This window comes from Orcinus orca, chromosome 6, assembly GCF_937001465.1.
Source record: "Orcinus orca chromosome 6, mOrcOrc1.1, whole genome shotgun sequence".
NCBI classification, from domain to species: Eukaryota; Metazoa; Chordata; class Mammalia; order Artiodactyla; family Delphinidae; genus Orcinus; species Orcinus orca.
The window spans coordinates 51340201-51358105 of NC_064564.1; the positions used below are offsets into that span (position 1 = coordinate 51340201).

The following is a 17905-nucleotide window of genomic DNA, read 5'->3' on the forward strand; positions in this document are numbered from 1 at the left end:
CTTTTTGGATAAGAAAAAGAAAGTTCTATTTGATAATGACTAAACAGAAAAATTCCAGAATGGACACTCAAAGTATACAGGACTTTTTTTCTACAGCACAGCAAGAAATGTAGTTCAAGTGACTCCTGCCAATACTTGTGTTATACTTATGTTTTACTCTTGTGAGTGTATTTTTATTTACCTAGACTTAAGATTGGCTTCTGCTGACTTGCCGGAGACTGTAGTAGTAGTAAAGCTATTCCAATTATGACTGGTTCAACAGGAAAATCCTAAAAAAAAGTAAAGAGTTGAAGAAGTTTCCAGAGCCAAGGCTTTATAACATGTATCCAGGAAGAGTAAATTTAACATGAAATATTATAAACCTATCGTACAAAATTATTTACAGTAAGCCTGCTGTATTAAAGGAAGAACTGTTGAAGGCCACAGCAGTCACATATAAATTCAAAATGTTATATCTGGCAAAAAAGCAATAAACTATAAACCAAATTAATTCAGAGGAAAAACTTGTAGTCTTCAAAACAGTCAATCTTTGCAAACCACTGAACACTACCTGAAATACTTAAGAGTATTTCATTTCTGGAAAGTAGCTCAATTGTCCGCTTACCTAATACAGACATGATTCATCTATACAACTTACATAATAAATTATACTTAACAAATTTTAATAAATCTTGTTATTATAATAAAAGAAACAGTACCAGAGAAGCAGAGATTATTTTTAAATTACAGTAATTTATTAAGTATATTTAAATATAGCAAAGCAATAACGATAGAAACTTAAAGTCATTAATTTTACCAAGTAAAATGAAATGAAAAAGAAAAAAGGGATATGTACATTAAGTTCTTATAAATAAAATGCAAGTGGCATAAGATAGTACTTGAAGTTTCTAAATAAAGAAAATTATAATGTATTACGGAACTAAAGAAGAAAGGCCCAGCACACTTTGCTAAAATTATTTCATTCTGAAATTTACAGAAGTGCCTGCAGAGCAGAAATACCTATGAATCATGAGGACAGGCAAAAAATTAAAATTAAAAAAAACCACAAAAATTAAAAAAAGAAAATGTGAGGTAGACTCGTGTTAAACACTAGAGAGAAAACAACTTAGTCTGACACACAGAAGTTACAATTTTGGAAATGCTATCAACTCTGGGACAAATTAATAAATGCATATCTACATCTTAGTTATACCATCTGAAAGTGAAATTAAACTGCAAAATCTTCTAATGTGCTCGTTTATGGACTTTTAACAACTAGCAAAAGAAGAAAATGTACGGATTTTTTTAATGGAATATATTCCAATTTGTGTCTTGGGGCCTATATGTGTTCACTGTTTCGAAATATAGTTGAAAATAATGAAGCAACAGTTATCTATTTGAGGACAACAAATGCATTTTGAAACCAATATATTTCCAGTATACACCATCACACCATTCTTTCCCAGTTTGCTCAATTGCATTTAAATTCTGCATGTTCATTTAAAAAAAAAAAACCAACCAAATAAGCAAAACTCAGCAAGGTCATTTACATTTCAAATTTACTAGCTACCAAGAGGATCAGAGACAAATCAAAGTATTACTTGTACTAACGTTATCATTGGAAAGCCTTTTTCACACAGGCTATCACTGGAAGGGCCACGAAGTAGCTTCTCAGGGTTCTGAAATGCACTAGAAGCATTTTAAAGGAATGCAACTTAAAGGTATGAAGGCATAAATGAAAATGACATCCTCCAGGAAGAGACTGGCCTGTTTAGAACAGAGGGTGAAAGGAAAAGAACTAAGGATCAAGACACCAAAAATAAGGAAAAGTAATGGTAAATATTAAACTAGATGATCTTAAATTGCTTACAATTCTGAGAGGTTACAAGTTTTTTGTGTGATTGACTGATTTTTAATGAACACCTGAGAATGGTATCATTTAATGAGCTCTTTTAATAAAAGCCTGTGTTGGACATCTCATGTGCTACTTCAAATACGACAGCTATTGCCGTAGTGACTCTTGCTTCCTGTCCCAGGCCACTGAGAGATCCAGAAGTACAAGGAAGTTAAAGCCCCATAGGTTTGACAAATTGGCAATAGAAGCCCAGGGACAAATGCTTCCCCCTTTATTCTGGATCCTTCTGGCAGGTTCTGAGACATATTCCATAATACTTCTCAGCATATTCTGTGATATCGAGCAACTGATTGCTTATAGCAGTGGCCAACTTGATAATACTTGCATTGTCTCTCTCATATTTCACTCTTCGTGTCTCTCTCCCACCTGCTTCCTGAGACCACACCTGCAAATGAACTCCTATTGCATAAGCCTTTGCATTTGTGGAAACCCAGGTTCTGCTTTTGCCTTTAGGGAAACTTAAGGTCTACTTCTGGGGGAACCAAGGCTAACTTACAGCCTATCTGAAGAAGTAAAGAAATACCTTTATACTGGACAACAGATGTCACAGGAGTCTTAATGACAGCAAGCCCTTGGAGTCCACACTACATCAGAGGTACATCAGAGGTATGTGAAGCAGACACAACAAAGATGGCAGCCCAGCTCACACAATCGCATGTCATGGCTTTTCTACCTACACTGTCCTCTGCTCAGAGTTGACTGATCCAAGCTGGGCCAATCAGATCATTTTTCCTAGGAATCTGACAACGTAAACTGAGATACACAGTGAAGGAAGGTGGGTGGGATTGAATCATCTGATAGCAATGTGTTAGGGAGCAGGGGTCCCCAGCCTTACTAAAGCTGGGATGTATAGCGCTCTTCACTTTGAGAGCTACCTAGTCTCCTTACAATCAGTATCATTTTCTGTTAAGAGTACATATTTTTCGGGACTTCCCTGGTGGCACAGTGGTTAAGACTCCACCTGCCAGTGCAAGGGACATGGGTTCCATCCCTGGTCCAGGAAGATCCCACATGCTGTGGAGCAACTAAGCCTGTGCGCCACAACTACTGAGCCCGCGTGCCACGACTACTGAAGCCCGCATGCCTAGAGCCCATGCTCTGCAACAAGAGAAGCCACTGCAATGAGAAGCCCGTGCACTGCAACGAAGTGTAGCCCCCGCTCACTGCAACTAGAGAAAACCCACATGCAGCAACAAAGACCTAATGTAGCCAAAAAATAAAAAGTAAATAAATAAATAAATTTATAGAAAAAAATAGTACATATATTTTGCTTGAAATGGAAAGCACCTTAAGTTATCCTTTAAATAAACTAAAAATAGTTCAACTAAGACCAAATACACTGAAACTAAAGTAGCCTAAGAAATACATCCATTTTCAGTGTACAATGAAATAAATCCAATATAAAAGTAGAAAAAGAACAAAGGGGAAAAGAAAAGTTAATGTAATATTTGAATTGAATATCTAGCTGATAAACTCAGTGATATAGGAATACAGGTGTAGCCTCTAAATAAGATTGATTTATTCTACTTCATTTTGTTTCAAATTAAAGGGTATATAGACCTAAAGGATATATGTTTGCAAATTAATTTTCCTAGGCTTTCTTTTACACCTCAGAAACACTGGGACAGAGTTAGGGGACAGGAAATTTCATAACACAAGTATTTTAACAGTTCTACATATTTTTTACTTACTTCTAAAATTGTTAAAATATTGGGCAGAAGGAAGACACAATATAAATACGACCTTCTCCCACAGATACCATCTCATTGCTCAAAATAAAAGTATTCTGTAATTCTACATTAAAATCAATAATATTTTTGAGACTTCCCTGGTGGTGCAGTGGTTAAGAATCCGCCTGCCAATGCAGGGGGCATGGGTTCAATCCCTGGTCCAGGAAGATCTCACATGCTGCAGAGGAACTAAGCTCATGCGCCACAACTACTGAGCCTGAGCTCTAGAGCCGGCGCACCGCAACTATTGAAGTCCACGCGCCTAGAGCCCGTGCTCCCCAGCAAGAGAAGCCACCGCAATGAGAAGGCCTCACACCGCAACGAAGAGCAGCCCCTGCTCACCACAACTAGAGAAAGCCTTCACACAGCGACAAAGACCCAACACAGCCAAAAATAAAAATAAATCATATTTTTAAAGTTGGACTCAAGAGCCAACTTAAAAAGATTCCTACTGGCCAAAAACAGGACAATTTGAATTTTAATGCGGACCTTATCTGTAAGAAATTGAATTGCATCAAATATGTTTAAATCTATAAGTTCACAATACTTTTAGAAATTAGTACGTAAAGGGAAAGAGTCAAGCATTTATCCTAACTTTTCTATATAAACTCTACCACTGGATAACCAAATAGTAGATAGAACCAAACACTTTTTTAATAGAAGTATTCCAGCTAATAAATGAAGAATAGATAGAATTAGAACATCATTTCTTTAACGCCTAATGAATTAATGGAGCTACGCACTGAGCATCAACAGCAACCAACATCATAAAAAGAAGAGCAATATATATTATGTGCTTCTTGATGAAAGAACACACCATTCCCTGTGGTCTTAGAAATGAAAAACAAAACAGAACAAAAACCTGAATCTGATCAAGCCTCTATAGCCAACTACCTATTAACTGGGAAACATGTCCAAGTGAGCCACAAGGTTCAATCAGCAGATTTCAAGATGTACAAAACTCCATAGCTCACATAAGCCAGGTTTTTCCATATGTAAACTAACTGCCAGTAAGAAAAGAGGTAGGGAAAGGAATGGAAGGAGACCATCTTTAGTGTAAAAGATACCTAAAAGATAGATCACACATGCACACACCAAAACTGTATTATGATATGAACAGATACACACATAGGCAGTAACACTATAGAGAAACGTAAAGAAGCCACTACTATAGAAGTCAGGATAGTCAGGGGAGAAAGGAGGTTGTGATTAGGACCGGGCTTCTGGTAAACTTCTGGGGTGGCCAGAAAAGTTCTGTTTCTTGCTCTGTTTGATGCTTACAAGGATGTTTGCCGTACATGCAAAAAAAAAAAAAAAAAAAATTATGAAAATTATTTGAGGGTACTAGTTTAAAATACAGATGCTTGGGCCCCACACAGCCCTGCTAATTCAATACTTCTAGGGGTAGGCCCTAGGCATTTGCTTTTTTTTTTTTTAGAATCAATTTTATTTATTTATTTAGGTTTTGTTGGGTCTTCATTGCTGCGTACGGACTTTCTAGTTGCAGCAAGCAGGGCCTACTCTTCGTTGCAGTGAGCAGACTTCTCATTGCAGTGGTTTCTCTTGTTGCAGAGCACGGGCTCTAGCCGCGCGGGCCTCAGTAGTTATGGTGCACGGGCTTAATTACTCCGCGGCATGTGGGATCTTCCCGGACCAGGACTCAAACCAGTGTTCCCTGCATTGGCAGGAGGATTCTAAACCACTGCGCCACCAGGGAAGTCCTGCATTTTTAATGAAATCTGCCTAGTGATTTTTATGCACTCTAGTCTGAACAATTTGACTGGAATATAAACGTCACAGATCTCGTCTGTTTCACCTAACTACTATAGCAAAGTGTTTGCCATAAAAAACTGTCTACTACTCACATAAATCTACACAAACACAAAGGAACATTATGGGATTTACCTGTTAAGTACATTACATTTACGGTTAAGACAGGTAATTCCAAGTAATTTAACTAATATTTTCTATATATTATTTATCTATAAATATTATATATCCATATTTTCTATATATTTTTGTATTATTAGTATAATAATATATATCAATATATTATCTATTAGAGCTATATCTAATAGGTATAACTATATATAATTGATATAAATAAACATCTGAATAGGAATGACATTATTATTTTATTAATTATATAATTTATAACATATATATTACCATATATTACATGTTACTATATATTACTATTATATCTAATAGATAATATGTATATTATATTTTTAATATTACTATATATATTGCTATTATACTAGATAATATATACAATATTAATATAACACAAATATATCATTATATAATATTATATATAAAGTCCCAACATCCATGAAACCATGCTAGTCACAAAACTGACAAAAGATTACTTGAGCCTTCCTCGGCTCCCACCTCCTACCAAAATCTACACGCACTTTCTCTGTTTCCTCAGTTACCATTAACTCCCTTATTCCAATTTGGTTCCTATCACCATCACTCTGCTGAAACTGCTTCCTTTAACATGAACAATAAATTTCTACTTGCTGGATCCTAAGGGGACTTTCTATCCCGTATTTAAATCCTCTCCCCAGGACACTGTTGACCATTCCCCTTTTTGAGATATTCCTTCCCTTGATTTTCATGTCTGAGACAGATGACATGGGACGGAGTATCTCAAAAGGGGGAATGGTCATCTGTCTCTTCTGCTTGTTATACAATCCTTCTAGCTGTACTTTCTCAGACTTCTCTTTATCAGTACACTCCAAATATTTACAGCCCCTGGAATTCTATCCCAAGCCCTGTCATGAAGTCCATGGTTAAAACTTCCACCCCAAAGTAGAAATCTATTTACAAGTCTATACCTTTAGCCTAGGCTTCTATCCTGAATTCTAAAACCATATATCCATCTATGACCCATGCATACCTCAAACCAAGCATATCTAAAACTAAATTTATCATCTTCCCTTCAGCATCGGCTACCATTTCTCAAGTGAACGGCACCATCCAGTTGCCCAAAATAGAAAGCTGAGACTCTACCGAGGACCTTCTCCTTGACCATGTAATCAACCACAAAGCCCTAATGATTTAATGTCCTATATTTCTCTTTTCCTGCTCTAATTTCCCTAATTAGCCCCTGCCATGGACTGAGATCTCCCCCTTACCAAAATACATACGTTGAAGCCCTAAGTGCCAACTGACTGTATTTGGGGTAAGGAAGTAATTAGTTAAATGAGATCATAAGGGTGGGGCCTTAAAACAAAAGGATTAGTGTTCTTATAAGAAGAAACAATAGAGACCTCATCCTTGCTCTCTCTCTGCTTTGTGACGACACAGTGAGAAAGCAGCCTTCTTCAAGCCAGGAAGAGCGAGAGCCCTTACTAGGAATCAAATTGGCCAGCACCCTCATCTTGGACTTCCTAGTCTTCAGAACTGTGAGAAATAAATTTCTGTTGTTTAAGCCACTCAGTCTGTGATATTTTGTTAAGGCAGCCCTAGCAATCTAAGACATCCCTCCTCACTTCCTGCCCTATTAGTGTCGCTCTGCTCTAAACCCTCCTCCACGCTCCCGCCAGAATGATCTTCCACACACAAAAATATGAGGGCACCTCTTTGCTGAAAGGTCTTCCATAGTATGCCACTGCCTAGAAGATAAGATGTAAGCTCATTTGTGTGGTATGGAAGACCCTTCACGGTAGGCCCAGCCTTATCTCTTACACCTTAATCCTTTGGCAACACTCAACACTTTGCTTGGTACAAACCAGAGGCTGTACCATGCCTGCCTGCTCGCTCATGTTTGCTTGGTACAAACCAGAGGCAGGCCATGCCTGCCTGCTCGCTCATGTTTCTGTGCCGGGGCACATGCTGTTCCAGCAGCTGGAATGCCTTCTCAGCCTCTGATTTGTACCAAGCAAACTCCTACTCAGACTTCCTCAAATCTGAACTCATGCCCTACCTCCCTTAAATTGTGCTCCCATTGTACTTTAAATATACCCCCATACAAGCAATTTACCTTATTGTATTACTATTATTTATTTGCATGTTTGTAAGCCCCTTGAGGTCATAGAATGGCCTTTTTCATCTAAGTACAAGTGGCCCTTGAATAACACATGGGTTTGAACTGCACAGGTCCAATTGTACATGGATTTTTGTCGATAGATATGTACTACAGTACTACACAATCAGCGGTTGGTTGAATCAACGGATGCAGAACTCCAGATAGGGAGAGCCGACTATAAAGTTATATGTGTATTTTCCACTGAGTGGAGGATTGGCACCCCTAACTCCTAAGTTGTTCAAGGGTCAACTGAATTCTTCTATAGGGTGTGGCATATAAGTGTTCAATACTTGTGTTCTATATGAATAAATGAAAAAAATACCACAGTGGTAGACCCTTAACTGATGCTCCAAAGAGTATTTAATGACTCATTTTTATAATAAATGATAGTAGTACTATTGATGCATTACTAGTATGATCTAATAGTATTAGATCAAAACACCTTTGATATGCAAGAAAGTAAGAGAGCACACCCACCCTGCTACTAAAAGACCTACTTAAGTGATAACTGACATTAAAACTTCTTACAATCCTTACCTCCTTCAGAAGTTCAACACTGTGCTCTAAAAGGTGAATTAAAGATGAGCATTCCCCAGTTATGTTTAAGCTGACTTCACAGACACACAGCAGCTGGAGGGTCATCTGGATAAGCTGAATTTTCCAGAAAACAGGATGACGCAAAAGGCTTAAATATACTTCTTCGATAAACAGCATCACTTCTGTTGTCTGTATCAAATCTCTCATCTGTTTGAGAAACAATCTTGTGATATTAAAATAATACACAAACAAAAGGATAATTTTAGCTTATATAAGAAGCTTTACCAATAAAATTTTTTTCCTCTAAACCTATAAAGACTTAAAAGGGATGAAGAAATTTATGTAACTCAGAGAGAGTTAAACCGTACAACTATGCTTTCTCCTTTTGTCACTAACCAAAACACAATTTGCTACTGTTTTTGTTACTGCTGGCTGGCACAAATTCTTTTCATTTATTTTTCTAACTACTCTGAGTGCAGATTTTTAAAGACAAATTACATGACAGTACCAACATGTTGAAGGAAATTAATTAAAGTTGGTTCTGAGTTCTCCAAATGGACTCTCCTTTCTATAATTTCAACATAGCTACCTGGAAGGAAAGGGTTGGCGTGTTATTCTAATGCACTGCTAAGCCCTTCATCTGAACGAAATTTGCTCAGACAACCTTAACTGAGAGCATCATTTCCACACTTGGCAGATGCAGTGAAAGACGACATTCAAATGGTAGTGTCTTCTCAGCTGGCTAATGTATTAGATAGGAAGGACTTGGGTGCTCTTGAAAATCCCAATTCAATTCAAACCCAGCTGTTCTGATCAAAATTCTGGAGTTAGTATTAAGGATATGGTCCTGCTCACAGACACACTGGCATTTCCCAGAGATTACAAACAATGAACCATCTGCTTCAATCAGGAGCCTTGTGTCTGTTAAATTCATCAAGAGGAAAGCCTACAGTTAACCAGCTGTACCTTTCACCAGTCGTTACCACCATAATAACCCAAAATGACTATAAGTTATACACAGAGAGAGAAGTTAATTCCGAACAAACAAGAAGAAAAAAAACTATTAAAAGATCAAGGGGAGGAGACAGCAGAGAATACTTAAGTTATAAGAAATAACTTAGTTCAGTAGCTAAATTATTTCATTCTTTTGCAAATATACAATGGCAAAGGCAAAAGGCCACCAAGAAAGGAATTTAAAACAAAGTAAAGCCCCATGTTTATTTGACAATATATTTCCTTGAGTGCATTTTTTTGTACTTACTTGAAATTTTCCGTAATAAAAAAAATTTTTGAAAGACAACCTCAGCAACTTAGCATTAAAGCCTCTCTAATCTTTAACATTACCAAAATTCTTAACAAGAATACTTTGTAAGTAATGGTTTCTCTTTATGTAGAAATAGAACATGTGCAATGAATAATATGTGAAGATGACAAAAGTCACAATTAAAAAGAACTACTGGGACCAAAGTCAACAGTGAAGTTCAAGGCAGGTTAAGTCCAAAAAAAGACAATTCCATAAATACAAAATGGAAGAACAATTGGAGTGAGAAGAAAAAGAAACAGGAGCTTCACTGACCATCATCTCATTGACCTATGGGTCAACAGGGTTGACAGCTATTTCTCAGGAAAAAAATTTTTAATTAACATGATGGTATTGAAATGCTCAGTATGGATCAGACCACATCTATACTACTGTATTCAGCTCTAAGAAGAACATTTCATAGTGACACATTCTCAATGCCAATAAACTAGAGAATTCCTTGCAAATAACAGTGAAAAGTCAAAACCATTTCATGTGGAGAAGTAAAGAAACTGATGAAGAAAAGAAAGGAGGGAGGGAGGGAGTAAAGGATGAAAGGGAAGAAAAGGAAGGAAGAGAGAAACAACATAAGATAGGATGCAGATGTGCTTTTTAAAAAGCTTATTTTGCTTTGTTCTGAGAAGAAGGGGGACTAATGGGTAATCTTAGGAAAATGCAGGTCAATTAGAAGTACTTGCTAAAAAAAAAATAATAAATGGTTGCCCTGCAAAATAGCATGCTTCCTATCACTAAAATATTTAATTAGTCGTGGGATGGTTGTCTCTCAGAGAGGATAAGAAGTGCCTATAACCCGTGGGAAAATGGATGACATTGCCACTAAGACCCCTCCCAACTCTCAAATTCTTCATTCCAATAAAGCTGATTTGTTAAGTTATTAAATGTATTTATGTCACTAGTCCCATTAGTTCCAAATGACGGATCTCTTTTTTCCTCACCTATCTTGACTATATTAACAAGCCACAGATTTCCAGAAATACTTCACAGAGCACACTTATAGAAGTATTTAGGCTTGTCAATATAGGTTGATGACGATGAAGGCAAACACCTACCAAACAGCACAGAACAGGGTAATGCAAGCATCGTATGGAAAAACTGTACGCTAGTTCAAGACATCCGCCTATACATTGCTTTGTTGCCCACACAAAACAAAAGCTTTGGAAAAGCCACAGGAGAATTCACTTGAATTAACTTTTCTCTCCTTGATTATAGGAAAGCCTATTTATGAGACGTGAAAGAGTCACTCTAGTGACTCCTTGCTAACACAAACTTAAAACAGGTCATCTGTGACCTCAAGTGATCACCTTGAAAAATAATCACAGATTCCCTCCATCAGCTAAGCAGCATGGTGTTCAGATTCTAGGCAAACAACAAACCTAGACGGTGGGATGGGATAAATGAATCACTACACCCAAATCACAACAAGCTGGCAACTGGAATTTTTTTTAAATCTGTAGTTATAGAGACAGCTCAAATTTACCTCTCCCCTGAATTCCCTAAGCATTTTATCCATACCTCTGTATGGATAAAATACTTCATCCATCTACTTTGAATTATGCAAATAGATATACTTGTTTTAGCTCTCTTACTAGACTGTGGTCTTCCCAAGAGCAGGATCCATCAGGGTCACCACATACACTGTAAGGGGACTTGTGAAAACTGGAATCTAGCCAGCACTCAGCTGGTCAAGCCCTGTGTCCCTAGGGCTGCATCTGCCCAGAGAGATGCCTTTTTTCCAAACTTACACAAAAAGGACATTTTTTTTCCTTATAACCCTCTCAGTCTCCAGCACAAGGAAAAACTCAATGCAAAATTATTTTCCCTGAGAAGTCTTTCTTATAGATTTCATTCCTAGTAATCCTAAAATGGACCATGTTGGTTTATATTTCTGTGAATTTAGTTAACATTGTATATATTAAAGTGAAATCTAGATTTGTTTCCTTCATCACCTCCAAAACCCTGCAAGCATTTCTAGAGCTGTTTGCCAGATCACATGGGCTCTATTTTATGTACAAAAATAACAATCACCACTTACTAATGCTGGTGCTATATTAGTGAAGGAGGAGGAAAGGTCTTACCTGCAAACATGGAACCATGTCGCAACACAGTTGTAGCATCTGTTGTTCCAATATTGATGGTTGTTCTTTGTCACAAAGAACCCGGGGGTGAAGTAAGACTTTGAGCAGAGCTAGCCGGAGTTTAGCATATTCTTGTAACTGGGATGGTTCACAATACAGATACCATAGAAACGGTGCCATTATTTGGATACATGAAACTTCTGACCTGCAAGTAAGCCATGGAATGCATAAGCCAGTAACTGAGTTAAACAGGGTACCAAGCAAGTAAGTGTCAAACATCAACTTAGAGTTCATGACATATCATAAACTATGATACCATTGAGTGTATCTTTTTTTCATGACTCTTCTATTCCACCATGACCCACCTAAACCCATGCCAAACAGTTCTTTGTACACTGGGGAGAATGACTCAACACCTGGAGCCCACAAGCCTGATGCCCAGGACTAAGACGGCCTCTACTTGCACACTAGAATAGCATCTACATCTCCAGGACCAGTCTTTGGTGAACATCAGAATCATCTGAGAACCTTTTTAGAATTATAGACGTTAGGATCCATTTTTCCAGGAGTATGCATGCATTTTAGGAAAAACTCGACAGGTAAGGTCCTATGTAAAACAAAGACATACAGACATCCCAAGAAGATGATGATAACAGTTAACATTTACTTGTCAACTTGTTAGCACTCAGAGTGTGCAAGTTACTGCACTTTATGCCTTTAAACTCAATCAATCCTCACCACAACCCTATGAAATAAAAATATTATTATCCCATTATGCAGATACAGAAACTGAGGCAGAGAGGGGTAAAGTAATTTGTCAAGTCCCTCCTCTTAAGTTCTTCCCACTCAGAGGAGGAAGACTTCACATATATTTCGGATCTATTTAGATTACAATACATCCCAATAACTCCAAGTCCAAAGACACTAAAATGCCAGAATGACCTTTCAGATATAAAAATTTGATCATGTCATTAATCAGCTTGAAACAACTTATGCTTAAGATAAAGTACTTAGCCCAATTCACAAACCCTTCATAATTTGGCCTCTTTCCAGTCTCATTTCTTGCTTTTCTCCACTCTCCACTGAACTACACTAAACTTCTTTCAGATCTCTAATCAAGCCATCTGGGCTTTCTTCTCACCTGCTGTTCCATCTACCTATAATACTCTCCCCTTTCTCCCTAATTTCTATCATCTTTCAGTGCTCCCTTTAAAATGACTTCCTGAGGGCCTTCCCTGATACCTAGCCTTGGTCAGATCCCCATTATGTGCTTGCACAGGATAATGACTTTATTGTCATTATTTATTTAATATCTCCATCCCCTGACAGACTATAAGCCAATGAGGGCATGAACCATGGATTTCTGTTTAATGCTGTATCCCAAATAACTGTACACACTAGGCCCTCAAAGAGATGCTCAATCATTAAATTAATCGATTCATTTACACTAAGTTATAGAGTGGATTTACAATTAGCATGCATCGATTATCAAAATTTTAATATTTTTCATATTGATTATACACAAGTTATTACTAGATAAGATATAAAGATGAACCAGGTATTATCTATCCTTAAGAAGCATATAGTCTAACAGGGACAATCAGCTCTGTTTCTGGACTAGAGAATAGAAAGTGAAAACTGCTAAAAGAAAGGTATAAAGTGCAATACTTATTGGAGGAAATGGCATTTGAGTTATGCCTGACAACATAATTTTATAATACTATACATCCCACAGCAATGTGATTTCAAAACACCATTAACATTAATTAAAATTAAAAAGTTACCAAATTGATAAGATTTAATCTATTCATTTATTTGCTTGACAAAATTTCTGAGTTCCTACAGTATACCATTCACTCTTCTATGTGCTAGAAACCAAGCAAGAAACAAAAACAGATGAAATCCATGCTCTGATGAAATCCATGCTCACAATCTGGAGGGATTTTTTTTTTTTTCATGAGCACAAACACACAATCCATAAAAAACAAAAAGACTTATGAGTTCATAATTATGAAACATATGGCTTCATCACACCACCCTCTTTAGGAAACTAAAAGAAGTTTCATAGATTAAGCAAGTAGACAATGTATGTATGGGTTAGAATATGGAGCCGAAAAGAGATTTAAGAAACATTGTTCCTCCATCTCTCGCTAATAATGTACTCCCCAAAGAATAAATACTAGCCAGGTGTCAAAAACATCCATGAATAGCTTATCAGTTTTCTCCTACTTTGAAATGCTGAAGGTGAAATGCAAGGTTCATACAAAGAAATATATTTCCAAGTTGCTGTTAATATTTGACATCAGGAGCATAATGTTGAGCTTTCCTAGAACAATATACTTTTTAAAAATCTCTGTGGCTTAATCTGTCCTGATTTTAGATTTTGCATTTCCTATGTGGTATCTGATGATCTACTATCACTGCAGTGGGGTATGCAATTAACAGGGCTTAAGGAGAAAAGGGAAATAATAAAACAGATAACCTGAAATCCCAAAGTGATTAAGAATGTTTAAAAATGCAACCAATTGTGCATGTATCTACACACAAGGCTTTCATATATGTTCACCAAGGATGGAGAAGCAGTGGGAAAAGACTTGTAATGAAAATCAAAACACTGAGCCTTTGGGCCCAACTCTGCCACTAGCCATGTGACCTTGAACAAGTCATTTAATGTTGCTCTCCTTAGTTCCCTCATCTGAAAAACTATGTGTTAGACTAGATAATCTTGAAGTGTCCAGTCCTAAAGACCTTGACATCATTGTCAATTTACCCAATTCTCGGTTCTATAATGGTGAAGTCTTAACACCACAGGCCTTCTACAAATCAGTGCATTCCTTTGAAATGAAACAACCAAAAAGTAAGTTAATTATTTGCTGACTAACTAAACCACTGGAAAAGAGAGATATTGTAAGGATTACCCTAAAAACAAGCTAACAACAAATATGGCACATCAGCAGCAACATGTTTTTTTGCTGTGGAGCACAGGCTCCGGACGCGCAGGCTCAGCGGCCATGGCACACGGGCCCAGCCGCTCCGCGGCACGTGGGATCCTCCCAGACCGGGGCACGAACCCGTGTCCCCTGCATCAGCAGGCGGACTCCCAACCACTGTGCCACCAGGGAAGCCCAGCAACATCTTTTATAAAGTATCCCAATCTATTTAACAAGAGAAACTTCATTAAACAAATGTTTATAAATTTGTTATTTTTGCTTTCTGACATGGATGAACAAAGACTTTTTTAGTAAATATTAATATCTTACCTTCGAAAATGCAGTCCTAGGTGAGGGAAGAGAGGATGATAATAATGTTTATTTTAAGGTATTCATTCAATTGTTACATGGACTTTTATCACTGGCAGATGATTACAAGTTTCCCTATATCTCTTTAAAACTTCCTGTAGCAGTATATCCTGCCTGGAAATTCCATCTAAAATTGAAGTTATAGACTCCGAAATAATGTTCTAATACACTGTATGTATAGGACATTCTAAGACCTTCAAGAGCTAGAACACATGAACGTGGCTAGTGTGGTAAATGTAACTCAGGCACTGGATTACATGGGACAATGGTACCATCCCATCATGACCTTGTGTGACATACTAAGTATACAGTGATATAATATTTTAGGAGGCACTCTACAACCCACTGCCTGGGCCCCACCAATCTGTGGGCCTCATGTGTATACATATATAAGTTCAACATTTATAAAGCACCCAAAAATGTGCCAGGCATTATTAATATGAAGAATATTGAGACACAGTCCCTGTCCTCAAGAAAGTAAGAAAGCTTCACAGTTAATGGAGGAGAATAATTATAAGACCATACAGTAAGTATAATGATGTCAGAAATCACAACTGAAGTTACTAAGGGAGCATGTAAAAGAGACACCTAATTCAGCCTGTGGTAAGTACACACTTCCTAGGAGAGACAATACCTAAGCAGAGATTTTTTTGATTTTTTTTTAGTTTTTTGGCCACACCACACAGCATGTGGGATCTTAATTCCCCGACCAGGAATCAAACCCGTGCCCCTTGCAGTGGAAGGGTGGAGTCTTAACCTCTGGACCACCAGGCAAGTCCCTAAACAGAGATTTAAAATACAGAATTAATCAAGAAAGGGCTAGGGTATTAGTCAGAAAAAGCACAGAGGCGAGGAAATAGCACTGTTTCCTGTGTGGAACCAAAGCAAGTCGGTGTATTGCTGAAATACATAATTCATAAATTATGAGATAAAGATAGGAGAAAATAAAATTGGTGAAACAGATCATACACAGAGCCTAGCATGACATAATAGATTTCGTCCTGTAGCCCAGGGATTTTCCAACTATTTCAGAGACCAAACTATTGTTTTCCATAAGATATCAACACATAAAAAAACAGTCTATAAGAAAAAGAGCTGAAGGGGTGTGAGGGTGTTTCCATGCTTAGCCTATACATTGCAAGTGCAGTTTGAAAATCACAGCTGCAGTGACTTAAGAAAGGGAGTGATGCAATAAGATCTGCTCTCTTGATGCGTCACCCTGATGGATGCTTAGAGAATGGCCTTGAACAGGACGAGATCAGAGGCAGAGATGCCAGTTAAGAATAGGTGGCAATAGCCACAGTAAGAGATGACCGCCTGAGCCAGTGCCATAGTAACAAGGATGTGAGAAAGCTTTGAGGAGCATCAGAAGGCAGAAGGCCTTGGTGAAGCTAAACTAACTGCACATATGGCAGCTATCTGGTCCCATTTGGCAGGACTGCTTAATCCCAACTGGCACTGGTTTCTAATGGAGAGATTAACTCACTAATCAATTTCCAGAGGGAAGAACCTATCTTCCATATGTACCATGTAGTAGTTTACCAAATATTTCCAATCAACTTTCCCAACTAACCAATGCTTAGTTTATTTAATAATAGCTTTTCTCATAGTCAATATTTCAACAATCAGTAAATCTGGTAGGATTTTTTTCTCTTACTCTTAAAAAGAAAATAGAAAACTATATCCTGCTCTAAGACATTTCCTTACTTCAGGAGAAAACATTACAATCAAAGCAGCTTAAAAGAAAAACTCTAAAATTAGCATATACTATACATCTCCCTCATTTATTTTATTTTACATTACCTTTCAGGGCATTGCTGGAAAAAAGTTGTCAGCTGTTGCAAAAGTACTGGCCAGCAATCAGGTCTGTGTTCAAGCACAGTGATCAAAGGCTGAGGATGGTTTCTGAAAAACAGAAAGTCACATTGGAAGCTGTCATTTCAGGACTACACCTTCTTAATATCCAAATATAGCTACAAAAAAGCCACTACCATCTAGATTCAAAATTGTCACAAAAATATCATTTGCTGCATTTGTTGCAGAGTTGGCTCATTAGAACTATGTTTTTCCTATATCTAATTCTTTTCCAGAAAAGAGAATAAACCCGGGTCTTAGAGACCCAAATTTGACAGCAGACTCTGCCATTTAATAGCTCTATGACTTTGACCAAGCTTCTCAATCCAGTAGCTCTTTCATATCCATCCCCTTGATTCCTACATTCTTGGAAATCACTGGCCACCTCCTCCTCTTGCTGATCTCTTTCCAAACCTGGAAGGTTCCATTTCCTCTAACACTGCCCCAACCTATAAGCACTATCTCTCCGTCTCTGTTCCCACTTACCCCCATTTTTCTCAGTATATGGTTCTGTGTTTCCCCAGTATACTTAAGGTGAGAAAAAAGAAAATATTTCTTCCATATCAAATAAACTCTGCAAATTATAAATTCTTGAAATTTCTGTTGAACAAGGACAAATCTTTTATCTGGGCTTACATCGATTAAGGTACCTAAAAGACTATATAAAATAAAAGATCTGAAATGTGAAGGATCCTCATATAATGGGGTTTAAAAAAAACAGGAAAAAAGCACAAATTATTTTAAATAGTTCAAAAAGTCTACTAGAAATTGTAAATTCAGTAGCTTTTTAAACTATGAAGTACTAAACAAAGTTTTGATGTGGCTTTTATTATTGCTAGTTTCAGGTGTACAGCAAACTGATTCGGTTATACATATATACATATGTATATATCTATATTCTTTTTTTCGATTTATTTCCATTTTAGGTTATTACAAGATATTGAATATAGTTTCCTGTGCTATACAGTAAATCCTTGTTATTTACCTATTTTATATATAGTAGTGTGCATCTATTAATCCCATACTCCCAATTTATCTCTCCCCTCTCCCTTCCCCTTTGATAACCATAAGTTTGTTTTCTATGTCTGTGAGTCTGTTTCTGTTTTGTAAATAAGTTCATTTGTACTACTTTTTTTAAGTTTTTTTTTTTTTTTTTTTT

General features: G+C 37.2%; 1 protein-coding gene across 4 annotated transcripts in view; it reads right to left on the reverse strand.

Annotated features, from left to right (window-relative positions):
- The window catches only part of FOCAD (focadhesin), a 312830-nt gene that overhangs the window by 219370 nt on the left and 75555 nt on the right, over positions 1-17905 (reverse strand). For all 4 annotated transcript variants that reach the window (XM_004286219.3, XM_033417332.2, XM_033417330.2 and 1 more), the window contains 4 exons: positions 16696-16797; positions 11594-11798; positions 8198-8404; positions 182-269 (listed from right to left, as the gene is read on the reverse strand). In XM_004286219.3, the coding sequence (XP_004286267.2) occupies positions 182-269; positions 8198-8404; positions 11594-11798; positions 16696-16797 (602 nt within the window). The remainder of the gene's footprint in view (positions 1-181; positions 270-8197; positions 8405-11593; positions 11799-16695; positions 16798-17905) is intronic.